The following is a 22,669-nucleotide window of genomic DNA, read 5'->3' as shown; positions in this document are numbered from 1 at the left end:
CACCTCCACTAGCTTTGTTCGTAGTGATGCTTTCTAAGGCCCACTTGACTTCACATTCCAAGATGTCTGGCTCTAGGTCAGTGATCACACCATCGTGATTATCTGGGTCGTGAAGATCTTTTTTGTGCAGTTCTTCTGTGTATTCTTGCCATCTCTTCTTAATATCTTCTGCTTCTGTTAGGTCCATACCATTTCTGTCCTTTATCGAGCTCATCTTTGCATGAAATGTTCCTTTGGTATCTCTGATTTTCTTGAAGAGATCCCTAGTCTTTCCCATTCTGTTGTTTTCCTCTATTTCTTTGCATTGATCACTGAAGAAGGCTTTCTTATCTCTTCTTGCTATTCTTTGGAACTCTGCATTCAGATACTTATATCTTTCCTTTTCTCCTTTGCTTTTCGCTTCTCCTCTTTTCACAGCTATTTGTAAGGCCTCCCCAGACAGCCATTTTGCTTTTTTGCATTTCTTTTCCATGGGGATGGTCTGGATCCCTGTCTCCTGTACAGTGTCACGAACCTCATTCCATAGTTCATCAGGCACTCTATCTACCTAGCACAACCAAAAATAAATAAATAAATAAAATGAAAAAAAAAACAAACAAACCCATAAGTCATGTTTACCGAGTGTCTGCTATATGTGAGGCACTGGCATAATTTCCTGCTCTCACCATGACTTTGTGTGATGGGAAATATTACCCATTTTACAGATGGGGACATTGAGGCAGGGACCTTCCCAGGGATATGACCCCAGTCCTCTCAACTTACCCTGCCTTTTTCAGGGGAAGTGTGTTGGGAGCAGTGAATCAGGCGTGCTTGATTTAAAATACTGCTTAACCTGGTGGTCATTGCTTAAGAATCTGTCTTTCAATGCAGGGAATTTTGTTTGATTCTGGCTTCCCTGGTAGCTCAGATGGTAAAGAACCTACCCACAATGCAGGAGACCCGGGTTCAATCCCTGGGTCAGGAAGATCCCCTGGAGAAGGGCATGGCAACCCACCCCAGCATTCTTGCTTGGAGAATTCCATGGACAGAGGAGCCTGGTGGGCTGCAGTCCATGGGGTTGCAAAGAGTCGGACATGACTGAGTGACTATTTTCATTCATTCATTTTTCCAGGAACTAAGATCCCACGTGCCGTGGAACAAAGAAGCCTGTGCATCACAACTAAGACCCAACCCACCCAAAGAAATAAATATGTTAAAAGAATACTGCTGCTTTTGCTGGTGGGATCAGGTTGTGGATCACAGCATGGTGACTGCAAGATTGAAAGTGCAGGGAACCACAGAGGCAGGAATGTCACCATGTGGACCCGGAGGAAAGGGCATTGAACCAAAGAGGATGATTCTTCAGCGTTAAAACTAATGGAATTTGCCTTTAAAAAAATCTAGTGGAATTTGCCCTGCCAAATTTCAGACTCACTGGGACTTGTGACCCCTTCATCCTTCCAATTTCTCCCATTTGCAGTGGGAATATCTATTCTGTGCCTGTCTCACCTTTGTATTTTAGAAGCAGAGAAATTGCTTGATTTCATAGGTTCACAGTTGGAGAGGAATTTTGCCCCAGGATGAATCACACCTGAGTTCCCTGCCCCGACGCCCCCACACCTTGAACCCTTCAACTGATTAAATGTGGCCCACCCACACAATGACAGGCAATCTGCTTTATTCAAAGTGCATGAATTTAAATATAAATCTCATTTAGAAAACTCCCTCAACGGAAATATCTAGAATCGTGTTTGACCATGTAGCTGGCTTCTATACAATTAACGTTCACATCCCCCGTCTCAAGTTTCTTAAAAAAAAAAAAAAATTTATTTGCTTATTTATTTTTGCCTGCACTGGGTCTTGTTGCTGCATGCAGTCTTTCTCTAGTTGCAGCGAGCAGGGGCTACTCTAGTTGCGGTGCGCAGGCTTCTCACTGAGGTGGCTTCTCTTGTTGCTGAGCACAGGCTCTAGAGTGTGGGCTGGGTAGTTGTGGTGCATGGATTTAGTTGTTCCACATCATGTGGGATCTTCCCAGATCAGGGATTGAACCCATGTCTCCTGCATTGGCAAGTGGATTCTTTACCACTGAGCCACTAGGGAGGTCCCTCAAGTTCCTTAACTTAATCCTATCTGCAAAATTGCTTTTGCCACCTGAGGGAACATTTGTGGTTTCCTAGACTTAGAATCTGGATACCTTTGGGGGCCATCATTGAGGCAGTCACACCTAGGAAGTGAGGTACTGTTACCACACACCCCTCGTTTTACAGAAGTGGGAAGTGGAGGCCCAGAGGGGAGAAGGGAGTCACCCAAGGTCACCCTGTGGGGATGTGACAACACTGGGCAGAGAATATATGCTCAGGTGGGAAAAATGGCTGGTACTCTAGGGTGACGAACCATTCAGATCCATACAGATTGGCCCCAGAGAACTGGGACAACTTGATGTCCCTACCTGGCTCATGGGCATAGTATGGTACGGGGGTGGGCAGAGTTGGTACTCGCTGCTGTGTGACATCAGGGATGTGGCTGTCCGTCTCTGGGCAATCTTTCCTCTCTAGGGTGGGCTCTGTGATGGGCTGCATGGGGGAGATGCAGGCAGAATGGGAGCTCTCACCAGGACTCTGCCAGGAGATGCCATCGAGGAGAACATGTGTTTGAGGTAGCCCATCTGGCTGCCCTAGACCCCCTGTTTTCAAAGTCTTGGCCTTTGGGTCCTCAGACCCATGAGCCCTCTTGAGTGCTCAGGGCAGGAGAGCCCTCCTGATTTTATGCCTGGCATTCCCCCTGGGCACTTTACATAAACCATCTCATTTAATCCTTGTATACCCCTTCTGTGGAAGGCTCACTACCTGCATTTAGTACATAAGGAATTGGAGGCACAGAGAGGCTGAGCCACCAGTTCAAGGACATACAGAAACACCACACACTGACTCCACACACATCTCTGTGTCACCGCCACAGTTGCTTTTCCCTACAGGCCTTGGAGCTGAACAACCTCCTTTTGTGACATTCCACCCAGGAGGCATGGCCTCTGACATTTCTACAGTTACAGTCCTGGGCAGAGCCCAGATCATGTGCCCATTTCTGCACACATGGAAACTTACAGGACGTGTCTTCTGTGGGGCTGCCAAGCAAGTCCATCCCTGTCTCTTCTGGGAGTGGCCTGCAGACCCAGCCGGGAGTGGACACCAGCCACCAGGCACCACAAGTCCAGCCGCAGAAGCGTGGAGTTCAGACAGAATGATAGCAACAGAATTTGTTTAGTGTTGGGAAATCATTGGGAGAAAATACATCTGTTCATGAGCACAGAAAATCACAAACCATCAGCGCCAGAGGGCTCTCATCAGATCATCTAACAAATATTAAGCTTTTTTTTAATACTTTTTTTTTGATGTGGACGATTTGTTGGGCTTTCTTGGTGACTCAAATAGTAAAGAATCAGCCTGCAATGCAAGAGACCTGGGTTCGATCCCTGAGTCAGGAAGATCCCATGGAGGAGGGTATGGAAACCCACTCCAGTATTCTTGCCTGGAGAATCTCATGGCTAGAGGAGCCTGGTAGGCTGCAGTCCATGGCAGGGCAAAGAGTCAGACATGACTGAAGCCTCTAACATACACACGTATTGAATGTGTTACACTATTGCTCCTTTTTAAAAAATGTTTTGATTTTTTTTGCCGCATGTGGGATCTTAGCTCTCCCACTAGGGATGGAACACTTGCCCCCTGCATTGGAAGGTGAACCAGGGAAGTCCCATAAACCTTTTTTTTGGATAGTAAAAGCTGGGGCCCAGAGAAAAGGAAGGTCTCATCTATATTATATTTGGAATATAAGCAGCATTCTTCATGGGCTGACCCCACAGGATTTGGTCTCTGATGAGCCAGAAATTGTCCGACAGACATAGCAGACAACTGAGGGAGCTCTCCATGGCCCATGCTGGACAGGCCTGACCAACAAAATATATCATAAAGTATTGGATGGTGATTCAAAGTACAAAATAAAATGTCCACAAGTCCATATAGAAGTAAGCAAGTGACTGAATAAATAAACATGGGGAGAAGAGACAAATTTTTCTTGCACAGAAGAATTTCAAAAAATGTATGTAAATACTCTAGCCCCAAGAAGATGGAGAGTAACTTCTCTGTCAGCATGAGTTGGGCACGGTGACTTCCTTCCAAAGGGGACAGTATGGGAAAAGGGAGGCGTGACTCTACAGTCGAGACACCTGACCAGCATGACCTCAGCCCGGGGACCCAGGTCAACACCAAAGAAGAGTTATGCTGATGACAGGCACCCCAAGATGATGGATGAGACGGCTCCTCACCTGTGTCCTCCCCCCACACCCAGCGCTCCAGTGTCACCATGAGAAAAACACCAGACAAACTCCCACGGAGGGAAGTTCTACCAAATCTCTGACCCCAGTCCTCCTCAAAGCTGTCAAGGGCATCAACAACAAGGAAAGTCTGTGATGGACTTCCCTGGAGGTCCAATGGTCAAGACTTCGCCTACCAATGCAGGGGGCGAGGGTTCGATCCCTGGTCAGGGGAGCTAAGATCCCACATGCCTCCTGGCCCAGAACTTAAAACAGAAGCAATGTTGTAACAAATTCAATAAAGAATTTTAAAATGGTCTACATCAAAAAATCTTTTTCTTTTTTAAAGTCTGAGAAACTGTCACAGCCCAGAGAAACCTAAGGAGACATGATGACTAAATGTTACGTGGGGTCTTGGGTGGGATCCTAGGAAAGAAAAAGAATATTAGGAGAAAATTGCTATGGATATCTCAATAAATTGTGGACTTTGGTTAATAATTATGTGTCAATACCAGTCTATTAATTGTATCATAAGTATCAGCCTCATGTAAGATGTTAATTACAGGAGGTGTGTGTTTGGAAGTTTTCTGTAATATTCTTGCAACTTTTCTGTAAATCTAAAGCTACTAAAAAGTAAAATTTTAAAAAGAGAAAGGCAGCCAGCTATGCATCTGTGCCCCCTTTAATTGGTGGAGCACGAATTTGCAAAACAGGACCTGCTTTTCCTGGCAATGCTCAGACTGTTTTTTGGACCAGAGCTCACTCTGCCGGATTCTGACCCATGTGCTCCGGCTCCTTTGCTCCCCAGGGAAATACTCAGGCAGAAGGGTTTGCAGAGCACACGGGTCTGTCAGGGGCTCCAGCTGCAGGGCCTGCTGACTCAGGGAGGCACTGCAGCGGTAATTCATCTTTACAACTCAGCAGTGCCAGCTCAGCAAAACGGGGAACTGTTTTGATGGAGAAGGACAGTAGGGCGTTTTTTCTTTTCTTTTCGAATCTTGGTGCTGCAGAAGACTCTTGAGTCCCTTGTAAATCCTAAAGGAAATCAACCCTGAAATTCATTCATTGGAAGGACTGATGCTGAAGCTGAAGCTCCAATACTTCGGCCTGACGCAAAGAGCCAGCGCACTGGAAAAGATCCTGATGCTGGGAGAGATTGAGGGCAAGAGGAGGAGGAGGTGACAGAGGAGGAGATGGTTGGATGGCATCCTCAACTCAATGGACATAACCTTGAGCAAACTCTGGGAGATAGTGAAGGACAGCCTGGTGTGCTGCAGTCCATGGGGTTGCAAAGAGTCAGACACAACTTAGTGGCTGAACAACAACATGGACACATTTATTCTATCGCCTCTGTTCTTTGTAGGGCATGAGCTGGCACCCTCTGCAGGATGGAATCTAATCATGCTTCTTCCTCCACACCCTTCCCCCACCCCGCCCACCTTTCTCCCATTCACCATCCTTTGAATATTCTTTGAGTAACCACTATCTTCCAGGAGTATTGGTGGGTCTTGGAGGTAAAGGATGAACTGGGTGACGCCCTGTTCTCATGGAGGTCAAAAGTCAAAACTAAGCAGGGGTGCAAAGGAAATGAAGACACACATCTATACAAAAACTCATACCCAAATGCTTTACAGAAGTGTGATCACACTGGAGACATCCCAAATGCCTATCAAGTGATGAGTGGATAAACAAAACAGGGTCCATCCACAGACTGGAATATTACTCAGCTTCGAAAAGGAGAAAAGCACTATCACTGGCTACCATGTGGAGGGACCCTGAGAACAGGACGCTCGGTGACAGAAGCCAGACGCAGAAGGACACACAGGGTGTGATTCCATTTATATGAGACATAGAAAACAGGCAAATCCACAGACACAGAGAGTGGGTTTGTGGTTGCCAGGGAAATGGGGAGTGGCTGCTGATGGGGATGGTTTCATTTTGGGGTGATGGAATGTTTTAGAACTAAATAAAGTTGATGGTTGCACAACAGATGAGTTGTGCATTTAAGATGGCTATTTTTGTATTATGGAAATTTCACCTCCATTTAAAAAAGCAAAAAACAAGGTTCAGATTAAGTCAGAAGGTTTTAAAGAGGCATCTTCCTTTCAGATTGAGATAAGATAACTCCCATGCCCGTTTCATGTACACACTGCTCTGCACCTCTGGTCTGTAGCTGACACCCATGCTCTGAACATGGGGAGGGCAGCTGGTAATCATGAGTACGTCCAGGGTTCCAGAGGACAGGTGGCACGCCACCTACTTGCAAGGTTACCCGAAATTGTGCTCCCAAATTGCAGACTGGCAGCTGATGAACCGCCACTAGCTCTGTCCTGCCCACACAGCATTTCACAACATTTTTAACTCACTGTCAAATCAGAGATGAGACACAAAAAGCCTAGATTTCAGTCTGTTCTTGAATCAGATCTGCCCTCCTTGTATGGTAACCACCACCAGGAGCTGACTGTCCACCACCCCTGCTCACCTGGATGTTGAATTTCCTTCTAGTTCCTTTTTTTCATTGACTCTACCTTCCCTGCCCCCGTCAGTTTGAGGCTGAAGTCCTGTTGTGCTAGAATCAGCTAGAACCGTCATCTACCCCACGGCAGGACACTCCCTGTGTTGAAATGTTGACATCTTGTTGAAATGCATCATCTTATTTGCTCCTCACAGCATCCCTGAGGCAGGGAGAAGACCGTTTCACAGAGGAGGAAACCAAGGTTAAACCAGGGAGAGTAGGGAGGTCTGAACCATTCACACCGGCTGAGCTGAGTCCAGTCACTGCCCACTACTGCCCCCTTGTGCCCAGTCTGCACATGTGCACCAGCCCCTCTGATCCACAGTGCTGCAGCTTTCAAGGCCAAGTGTTGTTCAGTTGCTCAGTTCCATCTGACTCTTTGTGACCCTATGGGCTGCAGCATGCCAGGCTTCCCTATCCTTCACCAACTCCTGGAGCTTGCTCAAATTCATGTCCGTTGAGTCGGTGATGCCATCCAACCATCTCACTTTCTGTCGCCTTCTTCTCTTCCTGCCTTCAATTTTCCCAGCATCAAGGTCTTTTCCAGTAAGTCAGCTCTTCACATCACAAGGCCAAAGTACTGGGGTTTATTCCCCAAGCATCAGAAAGATCTCAGCTTCTGCAGACCTGAAACCTCTTCACAAACTCCAAGTGGATCCAGATGGCTCCATGTAGCACCTGCCTTCTGTGTTGGGAAACCCATGTGAAAAGTGGGGTCCCCCGACTCCACCAGGTGTACAGTGTGGCTTAATCCTTCTGGCGTGGGTTGGCTTGCATCCCCTCAAAACGTAACTCAGGTCTGATCTCCCAGTACCTAGGAATGTGACCTATTTGGAATAGTTGCAGACATCATTAAGTTACGATGAAGTCATACGAGACTCACTGATGGGCTCATAAGAAGAGGGAAGTTTGGACACACACACAGAGGAGAGGGCCATGGGAAGATGGAGGCAGATGCAAAATCAAAACTACAATGAGGTACCACCTCACACTGGTCTGAATGACCATCATCAAAAAGCCTGCAAACAATATATGCTGGAGAAGGTGTGGAGGAAAGGGAATCCTCCTACACTGTTGGTGGGAATGTAAGTTGGTGAGTCACTATGAGAACACTATGGAAATTCCTTCAAAACCTAAAAATAGAGTCACCCTATGATCCAGCAATCCCACTCCTGGGCGTATATCCAGAGAAAACCAAAATTTGAAAAGATGTATACACCCTTATGTTCATTACGGCAGTATTTACAATGGCTAAGACATGGAAGCAACCTAAATGCCCACTGATGGATGAATGGATAAAGAAGATGTGGGACCTATAGACCATGGAATATTACAGCCATAAAAAAGAACAAAATAATGCCATTAGCAGCAACAAGGATATACCTTGAGATTGTCATACTGAGTAAAGTAAGTCGGACAGAGAAAGACAAATATCATGATATTGCTTATATGTGGAATCTAAAAAAATGGTACAAATGAACTTATCTACAAAACAGAAAGAGTTACAGACATAGGAAATAAACTTATGGTTACCAGAGGGTAAGTGGGGGGATAAATAGGAAGATTAAGATGCACATGTACATACTTTGCTGTTGTTCAGTCACTAAGGCAAGTCTGACTTTTGTGACTCCATAGCCTGCAGCACGCCAGGCCTCCTTGTCCCTCACTATCTCCTGGGGTTTGCCCAAGTTCATGTCCATTGAACCAGTGATGCTATCCCACCATACACACTACTATACATAAAATAGCTAACTAATAAGGACCTATTGTATAGCATAGGGAACTCTACTCAGTACTCTGTAATGACCTATATGGGAACAGAAGCTAAAAATGAGTGGATACACATATATGCATATAACTGACTCACTTTGCGGTACACCTGAAACGAACACAACGTTGGAAACCAACTACATGCCAAAAAATTTTTTTAAACTAAAAAATAAAACACAAGCTTAAAAAAAAAAGATGGAGGCAAGGAGTGATGCATCTAGAAGCCAAAGAACATCAAGGATGGCCAATCACCACCCGAAGCAGGAAGAGGCAGTGAGGATCCTTCCCCAGCACCTTCAGAGGGAGCTATGGCCCTGCTGACACCTTGATTTTGGATGTTTAGCCTCCAGAACTGTGAGAGAAAATGTCTCTTGTTTTAAGCCAGTTTGTGGTACTTTGTTAAAGCACTATCCAAATTTCCCTTGTGGGCGTTCCTTCTGGACATGACGTCTGTGAACCCTCCAACCTGACACCTGTGATCTAACCAGGCTCTCTTACATACTGCAGTCCCTACCATGCCAAGGTCCTGTCTGTCCCAATGCCTTTGCACATCCTGCCCCCGCAGACTAGAGGGGCCACTTCCTGCTTTCTTTGCCCAGTGAAATTTGCTTAGCCTTTGAGGCTGGGTCAGTGTCCTCCAGAAGACCCTGTCTGAACCTGACCTCCACCTCACCCCTACATTCTGCCTCTTCCTCTCTTGCTTTGGTGAGTCACAGGCCTGGCCCTGGAAGAAGCAGCCCTCAGCAAGGGTCTGTTGAAGGAAAGGTTGAGTCAGGGCACATTTTGCAAGTGGTGGGGAAAAGCCAAAATCAAGAAATACCTGTCACTCAGAATCAGCTGATATTGCAATAGTTCTGGCTTCAAAGGTGGCCCCTAGACCTAGTTCTACCCTCAGGTCCTAGACTCTGTCTTAATGTTATTCATAGTGTGAAAGAAAGGAATTCGGAATAAACTGTGGGCCCCAGGACCTTTGAATACGCCTCCTGCTTCCCAAGTGGCTTCCCAAGTGGCTCAGTGGTGAAAGAACCTCCCTGCCAATGCAGGAGACACAGATTTGATCCCTGGGTTGGGAAGATTGCCGGAAGAGGGAATGGCAACCCACTCCAGTATTGTTGCCTGGGAAATCCCATGGACCGAGGAGCCTGGCAGATTACAGTCCATGGGGTCACAAAGAGTAAGACACAACTGAGCACTGCTTCCCAAACAGTGCTCCAGAGCTTCAGTGGCCTTCAGATTGGCCACGCTGCCTCAGTCTCCCCTCCAGGGCTTCCCAGCCTCTACTTCTGCCTGATCCACAGCCACCTCTGGTGCAGGGTAACAGCAAAAATTCTTTCTGAGCATTAAGTAGGCTTTTACGAGGCTCAAAGCTGGACTAGTAGCTCCAGGGCTTATAATAGGACTCTTGCAAACCTATGTCGAGGGAACTGCAGAGAGGTCTTCAAAAATTATAGGCAACTTTGGTGGTTTCAGTCACTCAGATAAATCTACCCTTCTCTGCACTTTCTGACACCTTTTCCCATTCATCTTGTTCTGGTCTCCCCCAGCACCATCACCTCTTGGCTGGATCAGAAAGCCTTGTAGGGGAACTTCCCTGGTGGTCCAGTGGCTAATACTCCACACTCGCAATGCAGGAGGCCTGTGTTCCATCCCTGGTCAGGGAACTAGACCCCACATGCTGCAACTACAGATTTAGCCACAACTAAGACCTGGCAAGGTAAAGAAATATTTTTAAAAAAGAAAGCCTGGGGTTGTGAGCAGAATCACAGACCTCCCAGCCCTCGCTCCCTATTCCTCACTTCACCCCTGGCAGTAACGCTGGCTCAGCAGATGCAAACAGGATGTTCTGGACCTAACTGTGTTCTCCCAACGCCCAGTATGACTGTGTCTGGAGACAGGGTCTTTAGGAGGCAATTGAGATTGAAGGAGGTCAAAAGTGTGTAGCCCTGGGACCTCTCTGGTGGTCCAGTGGTTGGGACCCCACCATTCCACTGCAGAAAGTGGGGGTTCGACCCCTGATTGGGGAACTAAGATCCCACATAAGCAGTCAAAAAAAAAAAATGTGTGGGGCCCTGATCCCTTAGGACTGTGGCCTTACAAGAGGAGGGAGAGCCACGAGAAAGCTCTCTCTCCACCACTGAGAACAGAGGAAACGCCATGTCACAAGAAGCCAAAAAGAGAGCCCTCACCAGAAGCCAGCCCTGCTGGTACCATGATCTCAGACACCCAGCCTCCAGAGCTGTGCAAGAATAAACACCTGCTGTTGAAGCTGCCCCGTGTGCCGTATTCTATTGTGACAGCCCAGCGTCGCTAGAGTTCAGGAAAGAGAAACTCTGGAGTGGGTGGGGGACAGGGGACGCTCAGGGCGCCCCATCAATTCCTGCCCTAAACCCACGGCTCCTGCCTGACAGTTTTTAGGACTGCCGAGCTGGACAACATGCAATCACCGCTGTGTGTGCGTTGAACTCGGAGAGGGAGCATGCTTGGCCTACCCTGTGCAGGGATGGGTGCATATAGACAGAGACTGAGCAAAGGTAGATAGACAGATAACAGACAGACAGACACTGAGAGAGACAGAGAGAGGAGGGGAAGGGAGAGCAGTAAAGGAAGTATCAATAAAATCTCAAGAGTAAGCAAATCTGGGTAAAAGTTTACAGATATTCCTTACACCATTCTTATAATTTTCATTTTCTAAGCTTGGGACTATGTCAGAATAAAAAGTTACAAGGGAGAGGGATAAATCGGGAGATTGGGATTGACATATACATACTGGGTGGGCTCAGTCGCTTCAGTCGTGTCCGATTCTTTGCAACCCCATGGACTGTAGCCCACCAGGCTTCTCTGTCCATGGGATTCTTCAGACAAGAATACTGGATTGGGTTGCCATGCCCTCCTCTGAGGGATCTTCCCAACCCCGGGACTAAATCCGTGTCTCCTGCATTGCAGGCAGAATTTTTTTTTTTTTTTTTGGCACTGAGCCACTGGGAAAGCCCATATACACTACCATATATAAAATAAATAACTAATAAGGACCTACTGTATAGCACAGGGAACTCTCTTCAATGCTCTGTAATGACCTATATGGGAATAGAATTTATAAGAAGAGTGAATATATGTATACATATAACTGACTCACTTTGCTGCACAGCAGATACTAACACAACATTGTTAACCAACTATTTGTTGTTGTTTAGTTGCTAAGTCATGTTTGACTCTTTGCGATCCCATGAACTGCTGCATGCCAGGCTTCCCTGTCTTTCACTGTCCTCCAGAGTTTGCTCAAACTCATGTCCATTGAGTCGATGATGCCATCCAACCATCTCATCCTCTGTTGGTTGGCATCATTGACTATACTCCAATAAAGGAAAGGAAAAAAAATTACAAACACAATGAAGAGCCCAGATGCGGCAAGACCTAGCAAAGCCCCCCAAAAAAGAAAAAAAATTTACCAACAAAACCCACAGGCTGAGACACCTAATCCTGCACCCACCTCCTTAGTTGTAAGATGCTAGCCAAACCCCTCCCCACCTAGGTCCTCAGTTTCCCCATCCAACGTTCCTTCAGTCCCTCAATCTGCTTCCACTGGCCCCAGGGCCTTTGCACATGCTGCTCTCTTTGCTTGGAATGCTTGATTGCTACCCTCAGCCTCTTTTCCCTGTTCCCCCCTCATCACTCAAGGTCAGCTCCTCCTCTAACCTCCCCAACCCAGTCAGACCCCACCCAGGCTTGCTCCAGGTGCCAAGAACCCAGCTTCAGTTTTCCATTGGCTGGTGAGGTTATAAGGGACCACCTGTCTCTGCCCTATTCTTCCAGCACCCCATGAGGGCAGCTCTCCTGTTTGCCAGGTGTCCCCAGAGTCTCACCCACGGCCTGGCACAGTTGGTGCACATCGCTAGAATGAATGGATGGGCAAAGGAGGCAGTGAATGGGTCATCTCCAGGCAGCCCTCAGCTATAGTCCATGGGAATCTGCAGAAGTGCAGAAAGACACTGCAGAAAACAGGCACAGTTTGCATGCCCGGACATACCCGGGGGAAGCTGGGAGAGGCCCCAGGAAGGGATCAGTGTGCTGGAAGGAATAGAATCAGGGGTTGTCTGACTCAGACAGAGGTGCTTATGTTGGGCTGCATCTGGACGCTATATAAAGAGCTTTACTTACTCCTCCTGGAATGAGGACAGTGCCTCAACGAAGGCATGTTCCCGACCCAACCCGGGGTTGCACAGCCAGCCACTTATCCTGTGAACACTGTACCACTGAATGGGGGAGAGGAGCCCTTTGCAGCTGGGGAATCTCACTTGAAATTCACACGTGCAGCTGCAGTCAGCCCCACTTTGTCTCAAGGAGGCTTGGGAGAGGAGGGTCTCTTTTATTGGGGGGTGGGGGATGGGTAAAAGGAACCAGAGTGAAGGAGATACAAGCTGATAACAATGATGCTGGGACTTCCCTGGGGGTCCAGTGATGAGGATCTCACCTCCCAATGCAGGGGCTGAGGGTTCAATCCCTGTGGTTGGGGAGCTAGACTCCCACCGGCCTTATAATCAAAAAACCAAAACATAAAACAGAAGTAATATTGTAACAAATTTAATAAAGACTTTAAAATGGCCCATACCAAAGAAAACTTAAAAAAAAAAAAAGAATAATGTTGAGACTCCCCTCATGGTCCAGTGGTTACTCTGAGCTTCCACTGCAGGGGGTGCGTGGTTGGGGATCTAAGATCCCGTCTACCTCTGAGGTGCAGCCAAAAGATAAATACGTAAAAAAGAAGGAAAAGAAAAATGATGCTGCAGGCAGCATCAAATTCTCAAACCACTTTGTGAGCCAGGAATGACTGTCCATATTCTACAGGTAGGAAAACTGAGGCACAGAGATGCTCAAAGAGCTGTCTGAGGTGGCCGCACAAGCCCATCAGAGAACTGGAATCGGAACCCACTGGCGTCTGGTTCCACAGCTTGTGCCATCTTGTTTCCGCTGTGTTGCTTGAAATAAAACTAGAGTGAGCAAGGTGAGTTTTGTGCTGTCATCAGAGAATTTTTTTTTTAATGTCCAGGAAGGCCTGGAGTTTGCCACCTGGGGAGGCGGGGTTAAATCAGGTTTTTGAAGTCTGGACCTGGGAACGCTTTGGTCTCAGTGGAGGTCAGAGTTCATGGGACCACAGGGCGAGCGATGCTGAGACTGGTTGGAGATGTTTCTAAACTCCCAGAGTGCTTGGTGCTGGAAGGAACCTGCTGAGGTCACCCCATCTAATTCCGCCTTTTCTGTGGGACAAAACAGACCTCCCACAGATGAGGGGCAGCTCCTCAAGGTGGCCGGCTCTTGCCCACTCTGGGGCATTTCTAGCCATGGGAGGAGCCCCTGCCAAAACTTTTGTATACACTGCTATATTTAAAATGGAAAACCAACAAGGACTTACTGTATAGCACAGGCAACTCTGCTCAATGTTATGTAGCAGCCTGCATGGGAGGGGAGTTGGGGGGAAAACGGATACATGACTATGTACGGCTGAGTCCCTCCACTGTTCACCTGAAACTGTCACAACATTTAATCACTATACCGCAATACAAAATAAAAAGTTAGAAAAATGATCTTTAGTTCACCCAAACTGCCAGGTATCATGAGATCCCTTTCCTTTTAAAAACTTTTTTATTTTATTTTTTTGGCCAAACCACACAGCGTGTGGGATCTTAGTTCCCTGACCAGGGATCAAACCTGCATTCCCTTCATTGGAAGTGCAGAGTCTTAACCACTGGACCACCAGGAAGTCCCATGAAACCCCTTTCTACACATCCAGGCAACAGTGCTCCTTGTATTGAGTTGAAGAGAAAGACTTTCACAGGGGAATGTAGAACAAAGAACATTCTAACGGTGAATGAAGAGGAGCTTGACTCCAATGAAGTTGCCATCTCCTTCTCAGACTAAGTCTTCTTGAAGACAACGGTACTGGGCAGACAAGAGATTCTTGGTTATTCTGATGTGGGGCATCTATTGCTTTAAGAACCACAAGGGGGACTTCCCTAGTGGTCCAGTGGCTAAGACTCTGAGCTCCCAATGCAGGAGGCCTAGGTTCGCTCCCTGGTCAGGGAACTAGATGCCACGTGATGCAACTAAGAGATTGAATGCCACAACTAAAGATCCTGCATGCCTAAACTAAGACCCAGGGCAGCTAAATACATAAATAAAATAAATATTAAAAAAAAAAAGACGAACCACAAGGATTGGGGTGAAAAGGACTAGACTGCCAAGAAGCCCAAGATTCTCAAATGAGGGGGTGATGCCCTCAACATCACGGCTTCTCCTGGGACAGATTGACAGGAAGCTCTAGACCTCCTCCATCAGCCTGTTCTGCTTTTGAAAGGATGGGCGTATAAACTATGCACATATGGGGCCATTTGAGCCCAAAGAGCCTAGATTAGACGCAAACCTTTCATGCCTGTCCCTCAGCCTAGTTCTGCCCTCAGCACCCTCACCCACTGAGACTTTCTGGAGCTGGAACTCCTACCCAAGTTCTCTTTTCCAGGGTGAATGTGCCCAGTCTCGTTGACCTTCCTTCCCAGATGGTTATGCAACTAACTCTTGGGCATCATTTCCCTGGGATAAACTCCTTGCATTAAAGTGGGAGGGAGGGACTTCTCTGGCAATCCAGCGGTTAAGAATCTGTCCTGCAATGCTGGGGACATGAGTTCGATCCTTGGTCGGGAACTAAGATCCCACATGCCTTGGGGTAACCAAATCCACGTGCCACAACTAGAGAGTCTGTGTGCCGAAGCTAAGACTCCATGCAGCCAACTAAATAAATAAATATTTTTTAAAGAGTGGGAGGGAGGGACTTCCCTGGTGGTTCAGTGGTTAAGAATCCACATAGCAGTGCAAGGGACATGGGTTCGATCCATAGTTGGGGAACTAAGATCCTGCAAGCTGTGCAGCATGGCCAAGAAAAAAAAAAAAATGGGAAGGAGATGAGCAGTTGAATCAGGGGGAGCCTGTGCTGATGATATTTCCTCTTACTTAATGCCTTGTTGGAGGAGAAAACAGAGACAAGTACCTCAGCCACACACGGCTCCCTTCTTAAGATTTTTCATTCCTACTAATGACTGTCATCCATTCACCCATATCTACTGAGCACCAACTGTATGCCTGTGATCACACCAAAGGCCCCTGCTCTCATGGGATCCATCATGGAGAACAGATTGTAAACAAGTGTATGGAATAGTCAGCGAATTAGATTGTATGAGTCTCCTGTGGCTGCTGTAACAAATTGTTCCAAATTTAGTGGCTTCAAACAGCACAGATATATTCTCTTATGAATCTAGAACCAGAAGTAAGTCTGAAATCAGTTTCATGGGGCTGGTTTTCCTGGAGAAACCAGCACTGCATCCCTGGCCGGGTGGCCTCTTCCTCCCATGACTCTAAGTTGTTACTGTCATCATCACATCTCCTACACCTGTCGACAAAGCTTCCTTTTTTTTTTTTGACTGTGCCCTGAGGCATGTAGGATCTTATTTCCCCAACCAGGGATTGAACCTGCACTCCCTTCGCTGGAAGCTTGGGGTCTTAACCATTGGACAGCCAGGAAAGTCCCCTGCCATCCTCTTATACTAGGGGTCCTCAAACTCTGGGATCTAATGCCTAACGATCTGAGGTGGAGCTGATGTAATAATAATAGAAATAAAGTGCACAATAAATGTCACGCACTTGAATCATCCCGAAACCATTCCCTTGCCCCCACCCCAAGTCTGTGGAAAAACTGTCTTCCATGAAACTTGTCCCTGGTGCCAAACAGGTTTGGGACCACTATCTTATACAGAATCCTGTGATTACATTGAGGACCTCCCCCTCAACAATCCAGGATTGTCACCTCCCCATTTTGAGATCCTTAACTCAATCATATTTGCAAAGTGCCTTTTGCCACGTTAACGAACATTCTCCAGGGAGGGATTAGGACATGGATATTTTGGAGGGCTGTTATATAGGAAGGAAACAATTTAAGAACTAGGGGAGGGGGTAATTAAAGGGCTAGGAGTTCCTCTCTAAGAAGGTGGCCAGTGGGTGGAGATCTGAAGGAGGCAGGGGAGGCAGGTGTCTGGGGAAGAGCACGCCTGGCAGAGGGAACAGCCAGTGCAAAGTCAGAACATCAGAGCCAGCCCAGCACAGAAGGAACAGGAAGGGAGCAGCAGGCGCTGGAGGGCGCGAAGGACGGAGAGTGGCAGGAGCATGTGGAGGCTGAAACCCGGAGTTTTCAAGGAATGAACATCTGACCCAGCAATTTTAAGCGGGGATATGCTGCTGCAGATAAAAACACACTATTACCTGGATTCTTGGGAACCCAGGTAAGAAGACTATCACAGCCCATGAAAGTGTCAGTTGCTCAGTCATGTCCACCTCTTTGCGACCCCATGGACTGTAGCCTACCAGGCTCCTCAGTCCATGGAATTCTCCAGACAAGAATACTGGAGTGGTTAGCCATTTCCTACTCCAGGGGATCTTCCTGATCCAAGAATGGAACCTGGGTCTCCTACACTGCAGGCAGATTCTTTACCATCTGAGCCACCAGGGAAGCCCAATAGTCCATAAGATGGTTTTCTTCATAGAAGAATGTTTCGAATTCTTACAAGAGTGTGGAAATGGGAGCTATTTTAGCATTTTGGCAGAGGTGGGCGGGGGGAAGTGGGAAATCCATCTTAAGTCAGCAAATACCAATTATGAACTTGGCTGGGTCAACTGGGGTATCTGTACCATGCTTGGGAGAAGTGTCAGCCAGGCCACGCCCTCCACAGCTGACACGCAGGCCAGGGGAGCCATACCTGGGCAGAGCTTCGTCATGCCATTCTTCCTTCACATCCATGTTCTCCATCCGGAGTGTGGCTTCGGTGGTTCCCATGAGAGCTGGGAAGAGGTGCCGACTTGAAGCAGGGGTGAATCCTGAAGGAGAGCTGTGGATGGAGGGTTTACTAGACAATCGTCCTAATGACAATTCCCCACCCATGCACAGAACTTCAGAGATCCATCTGCAAAGAGCACTTGTGTCTGTCATCTTACTGAATCACTGCCTGGACCCATGAGGCTTTTCCATGTCACAGGTGAGAAAACAGAGACATAGAGAGCTGAAAATCCATGTGGGTGGGTCAGGAATTGGAACCCAAAGGAGGGGCTGAGCCTCCAGTTATAAACTACCTCCCAGTGAAGCTCTGAAATCCACCTTCCCCATGGCTCACCTGCCCTCGCTTACCTTGGACTTCAACTAGGAAGCCACAAATGCAATTAAAGTCATTTATCCTCAAGTGCTAATGACTGATATAATTAAGTTTCCTTGCCAGGGTTGACATTCAGACAGGACCTAGTTAACCCCAACCACCTCTATCTGCTCTGGCCCACCTCCCCTGCCCCTCTGTCTGCTACTCCCATGCCCCTAAGAAGAATCAAGTCTTGATAACCTGACCCTAGAACTGAAAAAGACAGTGAGAAAGTGCCTGGGGTTGGAAATCAGGATAGTAATTTCTCACTAACCACAAAATGCCAGTTTTGTTTTTAATGTTGTGAGGAACCAGGTGGGGGCAGGCATGGGGTGGGGTTAGTGCTCTAGATGGTGGCTTAAGTGCTGGGCTGTCTGGGAGTGTGGTCAGAACTGCTGAGTGAGACTGAACTTGGGGCATGAACATGAACATGCCCTGGGGCATGGCAGACCTCCCCTGCCTCAGTTTCCCTGTCTATCAATGAAAGACTGGATCCAGAAATAACCTCTAACATCCCTTTTGGAATTACACCCAAGATCTTATGACCCAATGAATAGCACAGGTTCTGTGCTTTTAAGCCAGTGGTTCTCAGTTGGGGGTGATGCTGCCTCCCGCCTCACCAGTCACTTGGTAATGTTTGGAGGTCTGTTTTTAGTTGTCACATGCAGGGGAGAGGGGCGCTACTGACATCAAGTGGGTGGAGAACAGTGATGCTGCTCAATGCTTTACAGTGTCCAGGATGGTCCTCCCTTAATCAAAAATGATCTGGCCCCAAACGTCCGCAGAGCTGAGATTAAGTTGTCATCTTCACTCTCCAGCACCTAAGGTCCCGCATCCAGCCCTACCCCCTCCCCAACGCCGCAGCTGCCTCTCTAAAGCTGGTGGGTGGCTCTCTATTTGGGTGTGTCTTCCAAAGCCCCGCGCTGGACGGAAATCCCTGTGCATGGTGGGTCTGCCTTTGGGATTGGGGCTCAGGGGGAGGACTCAGAGGGAGCAGGGTGGGGGCCAGGTAGGAGAGAGGGGGTGTCTAAAATGTGACCCTCCCCCACTCAGTGAGTTTCTCACTCGATTTTGTCACTGCCCTGGATGTCGTCACTCATTCATGGAGGAGGGACAGTAAGACGCAGTACGGAAGGGCGGGGGGCGGGGGAAGAAGAGAGATCTCTTCCTGATGCTATGGGCAACCGCCAGCCAGAACCTTACCGCAAGGGAAAGTTCGCGTCAGTAGAAATTCATTTTCTTTATGAAGGGAGTGGTCTTTGCGTCTGTATCCTTCTCCTGAGCTGAGTGTGGCCTCAGTCCCCCGAAAAGGGCCACCCCCGCTACCCTACCCACAGCCGAGCCTGGAGCCTCACATGTCTGCCCCACGATCCTGTAAATGCCGGGATGTGGGTGGGTCCCGCTGGGCCCTGGACACTCCCGCCCTCTGGTCCCCACTTCACATTCAAGGACCATCGAATAAGGAGGCAGCGAGCGGAAGCTGAGAAGCGGTCCTTTCTGCCGTGGTGCTGAATTATCAGCCCCTCGCATACAAGTTGAGACACAGGAGGAGGCATCTCTTGTTTGTAACCATCTCCCTTCCTCCCCACCCCATAGGCAAGCCTTTACGTGCACTTCTGTCAAATCCTTTTTCCAAATCCGCTCACGGCGTTATAAATAGGAAACGCACAGAGTTGGGACTTGTACATTTTGGTCTCGCAGGAAGCGTCCCAGAGAGGGGCTGAGGGTTTGAGCCGCCTAATCTCCCAACATAGCCTGGAAATGGTGCAATCCTCTGCCTTCCAGGTGAACGGTGGGCACGCGAGGTGAACCTTGTGGGTGTGTATGTGTGTGTGTGCGCGCGCGCGGCGGATGGTTTTCTCCGCGTGGGGAAAAAAATGGAGGTGTTGCCATTCCAAGAATCGCCAAGTACCCTGGCTCTCCGCTCCCACCCGCCCATCTGCCAGAAGCCGGGTTTGCAGCCCCAGAAACATGAGGGACGATCTTCCTCAACAGGGCGGGGAGAAAGTGGACTCACCTCCGTGCGAGTACCGGCTACCTCCGCGGCCTCTCCCGGGTGAGCGCAAACAAAGACGAGCCCCGGGCGCCTGCAACCTCGGTTCCCAGGCCTTCAGAGCATCCGAGGAAGATGCGCTCAGGGCGAACTCTGCATCCAAGGAAGGTCACCCAGAGCAACGCGGCGGGCGCAGACGGGAGCTTTTTGTCCAGGGATGGTGGGGCGGCGGGCAGGGAAGGCTTGCAGTTAGCGGTCGACTCCCCCCTGCTCGGCCGCGGCTTCGTCTTGGGTCATCGTTGTCTCAGCTTGTGCCTCCCGAGGTATTTTCTTCTCGCCAGCTCGTAGCTGGCAGAGGCTCGGCTTCCTTTAAGACAGTCAATTATGCTGCTTTTGTGTGCAGGGTGGGTGGGTGGGGGCAGGGCTGACCAAAAAGCACAGCCCCCTGGCAGAATCGGTGCTCTCCATTGGCTGAGAGGGGAGCAGTGCTAAGAGCCTCACTGGGGGCAGAAGCGGAAATGATTCCTGATGGCGCATCACAGATTTAAAAACAAAAACAAGGAACAAATAAATAAATAAATGGCAGCGATGGCCTCATTCCTTGGAATATGAGAGAAGGAATAATAACCTCCTGTTCCCACTTCGTGGGTCCCTCAGCTGGCCACTTCCTATGACCCATGTGGCGAGGACCAGGCTGGGTACTGCGGAGGCAGAAAGATTCTTAGACACACGCGCTCGGGGCCACCGAGGGAAAGGCGTCCCCTGCAGGTGTGCGTGCGGTAGCCCCGCCCTGAAAGACGGTAGAACAGAGTTAAGAGCGCACTCTCTGAAATCAGACCGTAATCGGTTTGCACTCTGGCTCAGCCACGAGCTGGGGGACTCGATTGGGTAAGTGATTGTACCTGTTGGGCCTTAGTTTCCTCATCTGCGAAAAGGAAACGTTAGGCCTCTGGCGTTTCAGCATTTAATGAGGTGATCCGGGCTGGGTGCTTGGCACATACCACAGCATGAGAAGAGTTCTGTGCGTGTTTTCCTGCTGTTACTGATTTTATGTTTAGACTGGTAGCAGGTTGAGTGGTGCCTTCCGCCCCCCGGTAAAAGATACCTCCAAGTTTTAACCCATGGAACTTGTGAATGTAACCTTATTTGGGAAAAAAAAAGGGTCTTTGCAGGTAGAATTAAGTTAAAGATCTCCAGATGAGATCATCCTGGATTAAAGATGAGCCCTAAATCCCACGACAAGTAACTTCTTGAGAGAAGAGGAGGGGGGACGCCATGTGAGATGGAGGCAGAGATCAGGGTGAGGCATCTACAAGCCAGGGGACATGAAGGATGGCTGGCGGTCTCTAGAAGCTGGGGGGAGCACCCAGTGGATTCTCCTCCCAGCCCCCAGAAGGCTCCAACCTTGCCACTATATTCAGACTTCTGGCCTCCAAAATTGGGAGAGAAAAAAATTTCTGGGACTCCCCTGGCAGTCCGGTGGTTAAAACTACATGCTTCCATTGCAGGGGGCTCGGATTCAACCCCTGGTCAGGGAACTAAGATCACACATGCCATGCAGCACGATAAAAACAAAAAACAACTATTTTTCTATTGTTTTGGGCCTCCTAGTATGGTACTTTGTTATAGCAGCCACAAGAAAACTTAATACATAACACCAAGCAGGGTTGGATACCTGTTGTTCTCGCCTGTGCCTCTTAATCACTGTGGTGGTTTTTCACTTGTTCTGTGAACATATCATACTCATTCCCACCACAGGGACTTTGCACAAACTGTTCCCTCTGCCAGGAATGCCCTTCTCCCAGATGTTTGCATTATTCAGGTGTCAGCTCAGAGAGGCCTTCCCTGATCATCCCCCACCTTTACCTCTTACTCCATCATCCTTCCTCCCATTACCTAGTCTGTTTTTCAGTATAATTTTTTTTTAATCACTGTGGTAAAATACATGTCAGCTTCCCAGGTGGCTCAGCAGTAAAGAGTCTACCTGAAAATGCAGGAGATGTAAGAAACACTGGTTTGATCCCTGGCTTGGGAAGATCCCCTGGAAAAGGGCATGGCAACCCACTCCAGTATTCTTGTCTGGAAAGTTCCACAGACAGAGGAGACTGGCGGGCTGCAGTCCATCAGGTCACAAAGTTAGGACATGACTGAGCACATGCACGCAAGTACAAAGTATGCATCACATAAAATTTACCACTTTAGCCATTTGAAAGTGTATGGCTCAGTGACATTAAGTACACTCATGGTGTTGTGCCACCATAACCACTATCTAGTTCCAGAAATTTTCATCACCCTTAATCCTGTACACATTAAGCAGTCCTTTAATTCCCCCTTCCCAGCCCCTGGCAACCACTAATCCACTTTCTGTCTCTGTGGATTTGCCTGTTCAGGATATTTCATATCAATGGAATAATCTACTATGCCATCTTCTGTATCTCGCTTCTCTCACTGAGCATCATTTTTCCAGGATCATCTGCATGGTGGTGCATGTCAGTGCTTCATTCATATTTTTGGCTGAATCGTATATTTCATTGTATGTATGCATGTGCCATTTTTTTTTGTTTATTCATCCACCAGTAGATAAAAAGTATTTCTACATTTTGGCTGTTGTGGGTGTACATGGATTTATTTGAATCCCTGTTTTCAGTGAACTTGGGTGTATACCTGAGAGTGGCATTGCTGAATGATATGCTAATTCTATGTTTAAGACTGATGCGTTTTGTTTTTAAATTTTTGAGTGTGTGGAATGTGGGATCTTAGTTTCCTGGCCAGGGATCAAACTCATATCCACTCATTGCAAGGCAGGTTCTTAACCACTGGACCACAAGGTAAGTCCCCAAAATACAGATGATTTTAAACAGTGGGTTTTTTTTGGGGGGGGG

At 48.1% G+C, this 22,669-nt stretch overlaps 1 protein-coding gene and 1 long non-coding RNA gene across 4 annotated transcripts in view; one reads left to right on the top strand and one right to left on the bottom strand.

The window, feature by feature from the left end:
- LOC104979671 overlaps positions 1-3,410 on the top strand; it is a 10,491-nt gene extending 7,081 nt beyond the window's left edge. The window contains exon 3 of one of the 2 annotated variants that reach the window (XR_824190.1): positions 2,954-3,410. This is a non-coding gene — a long non-coding RNA (uncharacterized LOC104979671). Of the gene's footprint in view, positions 1-1,111; positions 1,790-2,953 lie in introns of those variants that run through there. The other variant, XR_824189.1, reaches the window with a different exon arrangement.
- ATCAY (ataxia, cerebellar, Cayman type) overlaps positions 1-20,176 on the bottom strand; it is a 41,678-nt gene extending 21,502 nt beyond the window's left edge. Inside the window, exons 1-3 of one of the 2 annotated variants that reach the window (XM_010828129.1) lie at positions 19,812-20,176; positions 17,366-17,494; positions 3,081-3,139 (exon numbers count right to left, since the gene is read on the bottom strand). In XM_010828129.1, the coding sequence (XP_010826431.1) occupies positions 3,081-3,139; positions 17,366-17,442 (136 nt within the window). In that variant the 5' untranslated portion in view covers positions 17,443-17,494; positions 19,812-20,176. Of the gene's footprint in view, positions 1-3,080; positions 3,140-17,365; positions 17,495-19,811 lie in introns of those variants that run through there. The other variant, XM_010828128.1, reaches the window with a different exon arrangement.
- Between the last annotated feature and the right edge of the window lie 2,493 nt (positions 20,177-22,669).

The sequence above is a fragment of the Bison bison genome, unplaced genomic scaffold (genome assembly GCF_000754665.1).
Source record: "Bison bison bison isolate TAMUID 2011002044 unplaced genomic scaffold, Bison_UMD1.0 scf7180017864492, whole genome shotgun sequence".
Lineage (NCBI taxonomy): Eukaryota > Metazoa > Chordata > Mammalia > Artiodactyla > Bovidae > Bison > Bison bison.
Note: the sequence above shows the minus strand (reverse complement) of the source record. Positions and strands in the feature narration are given on the sequence as shown.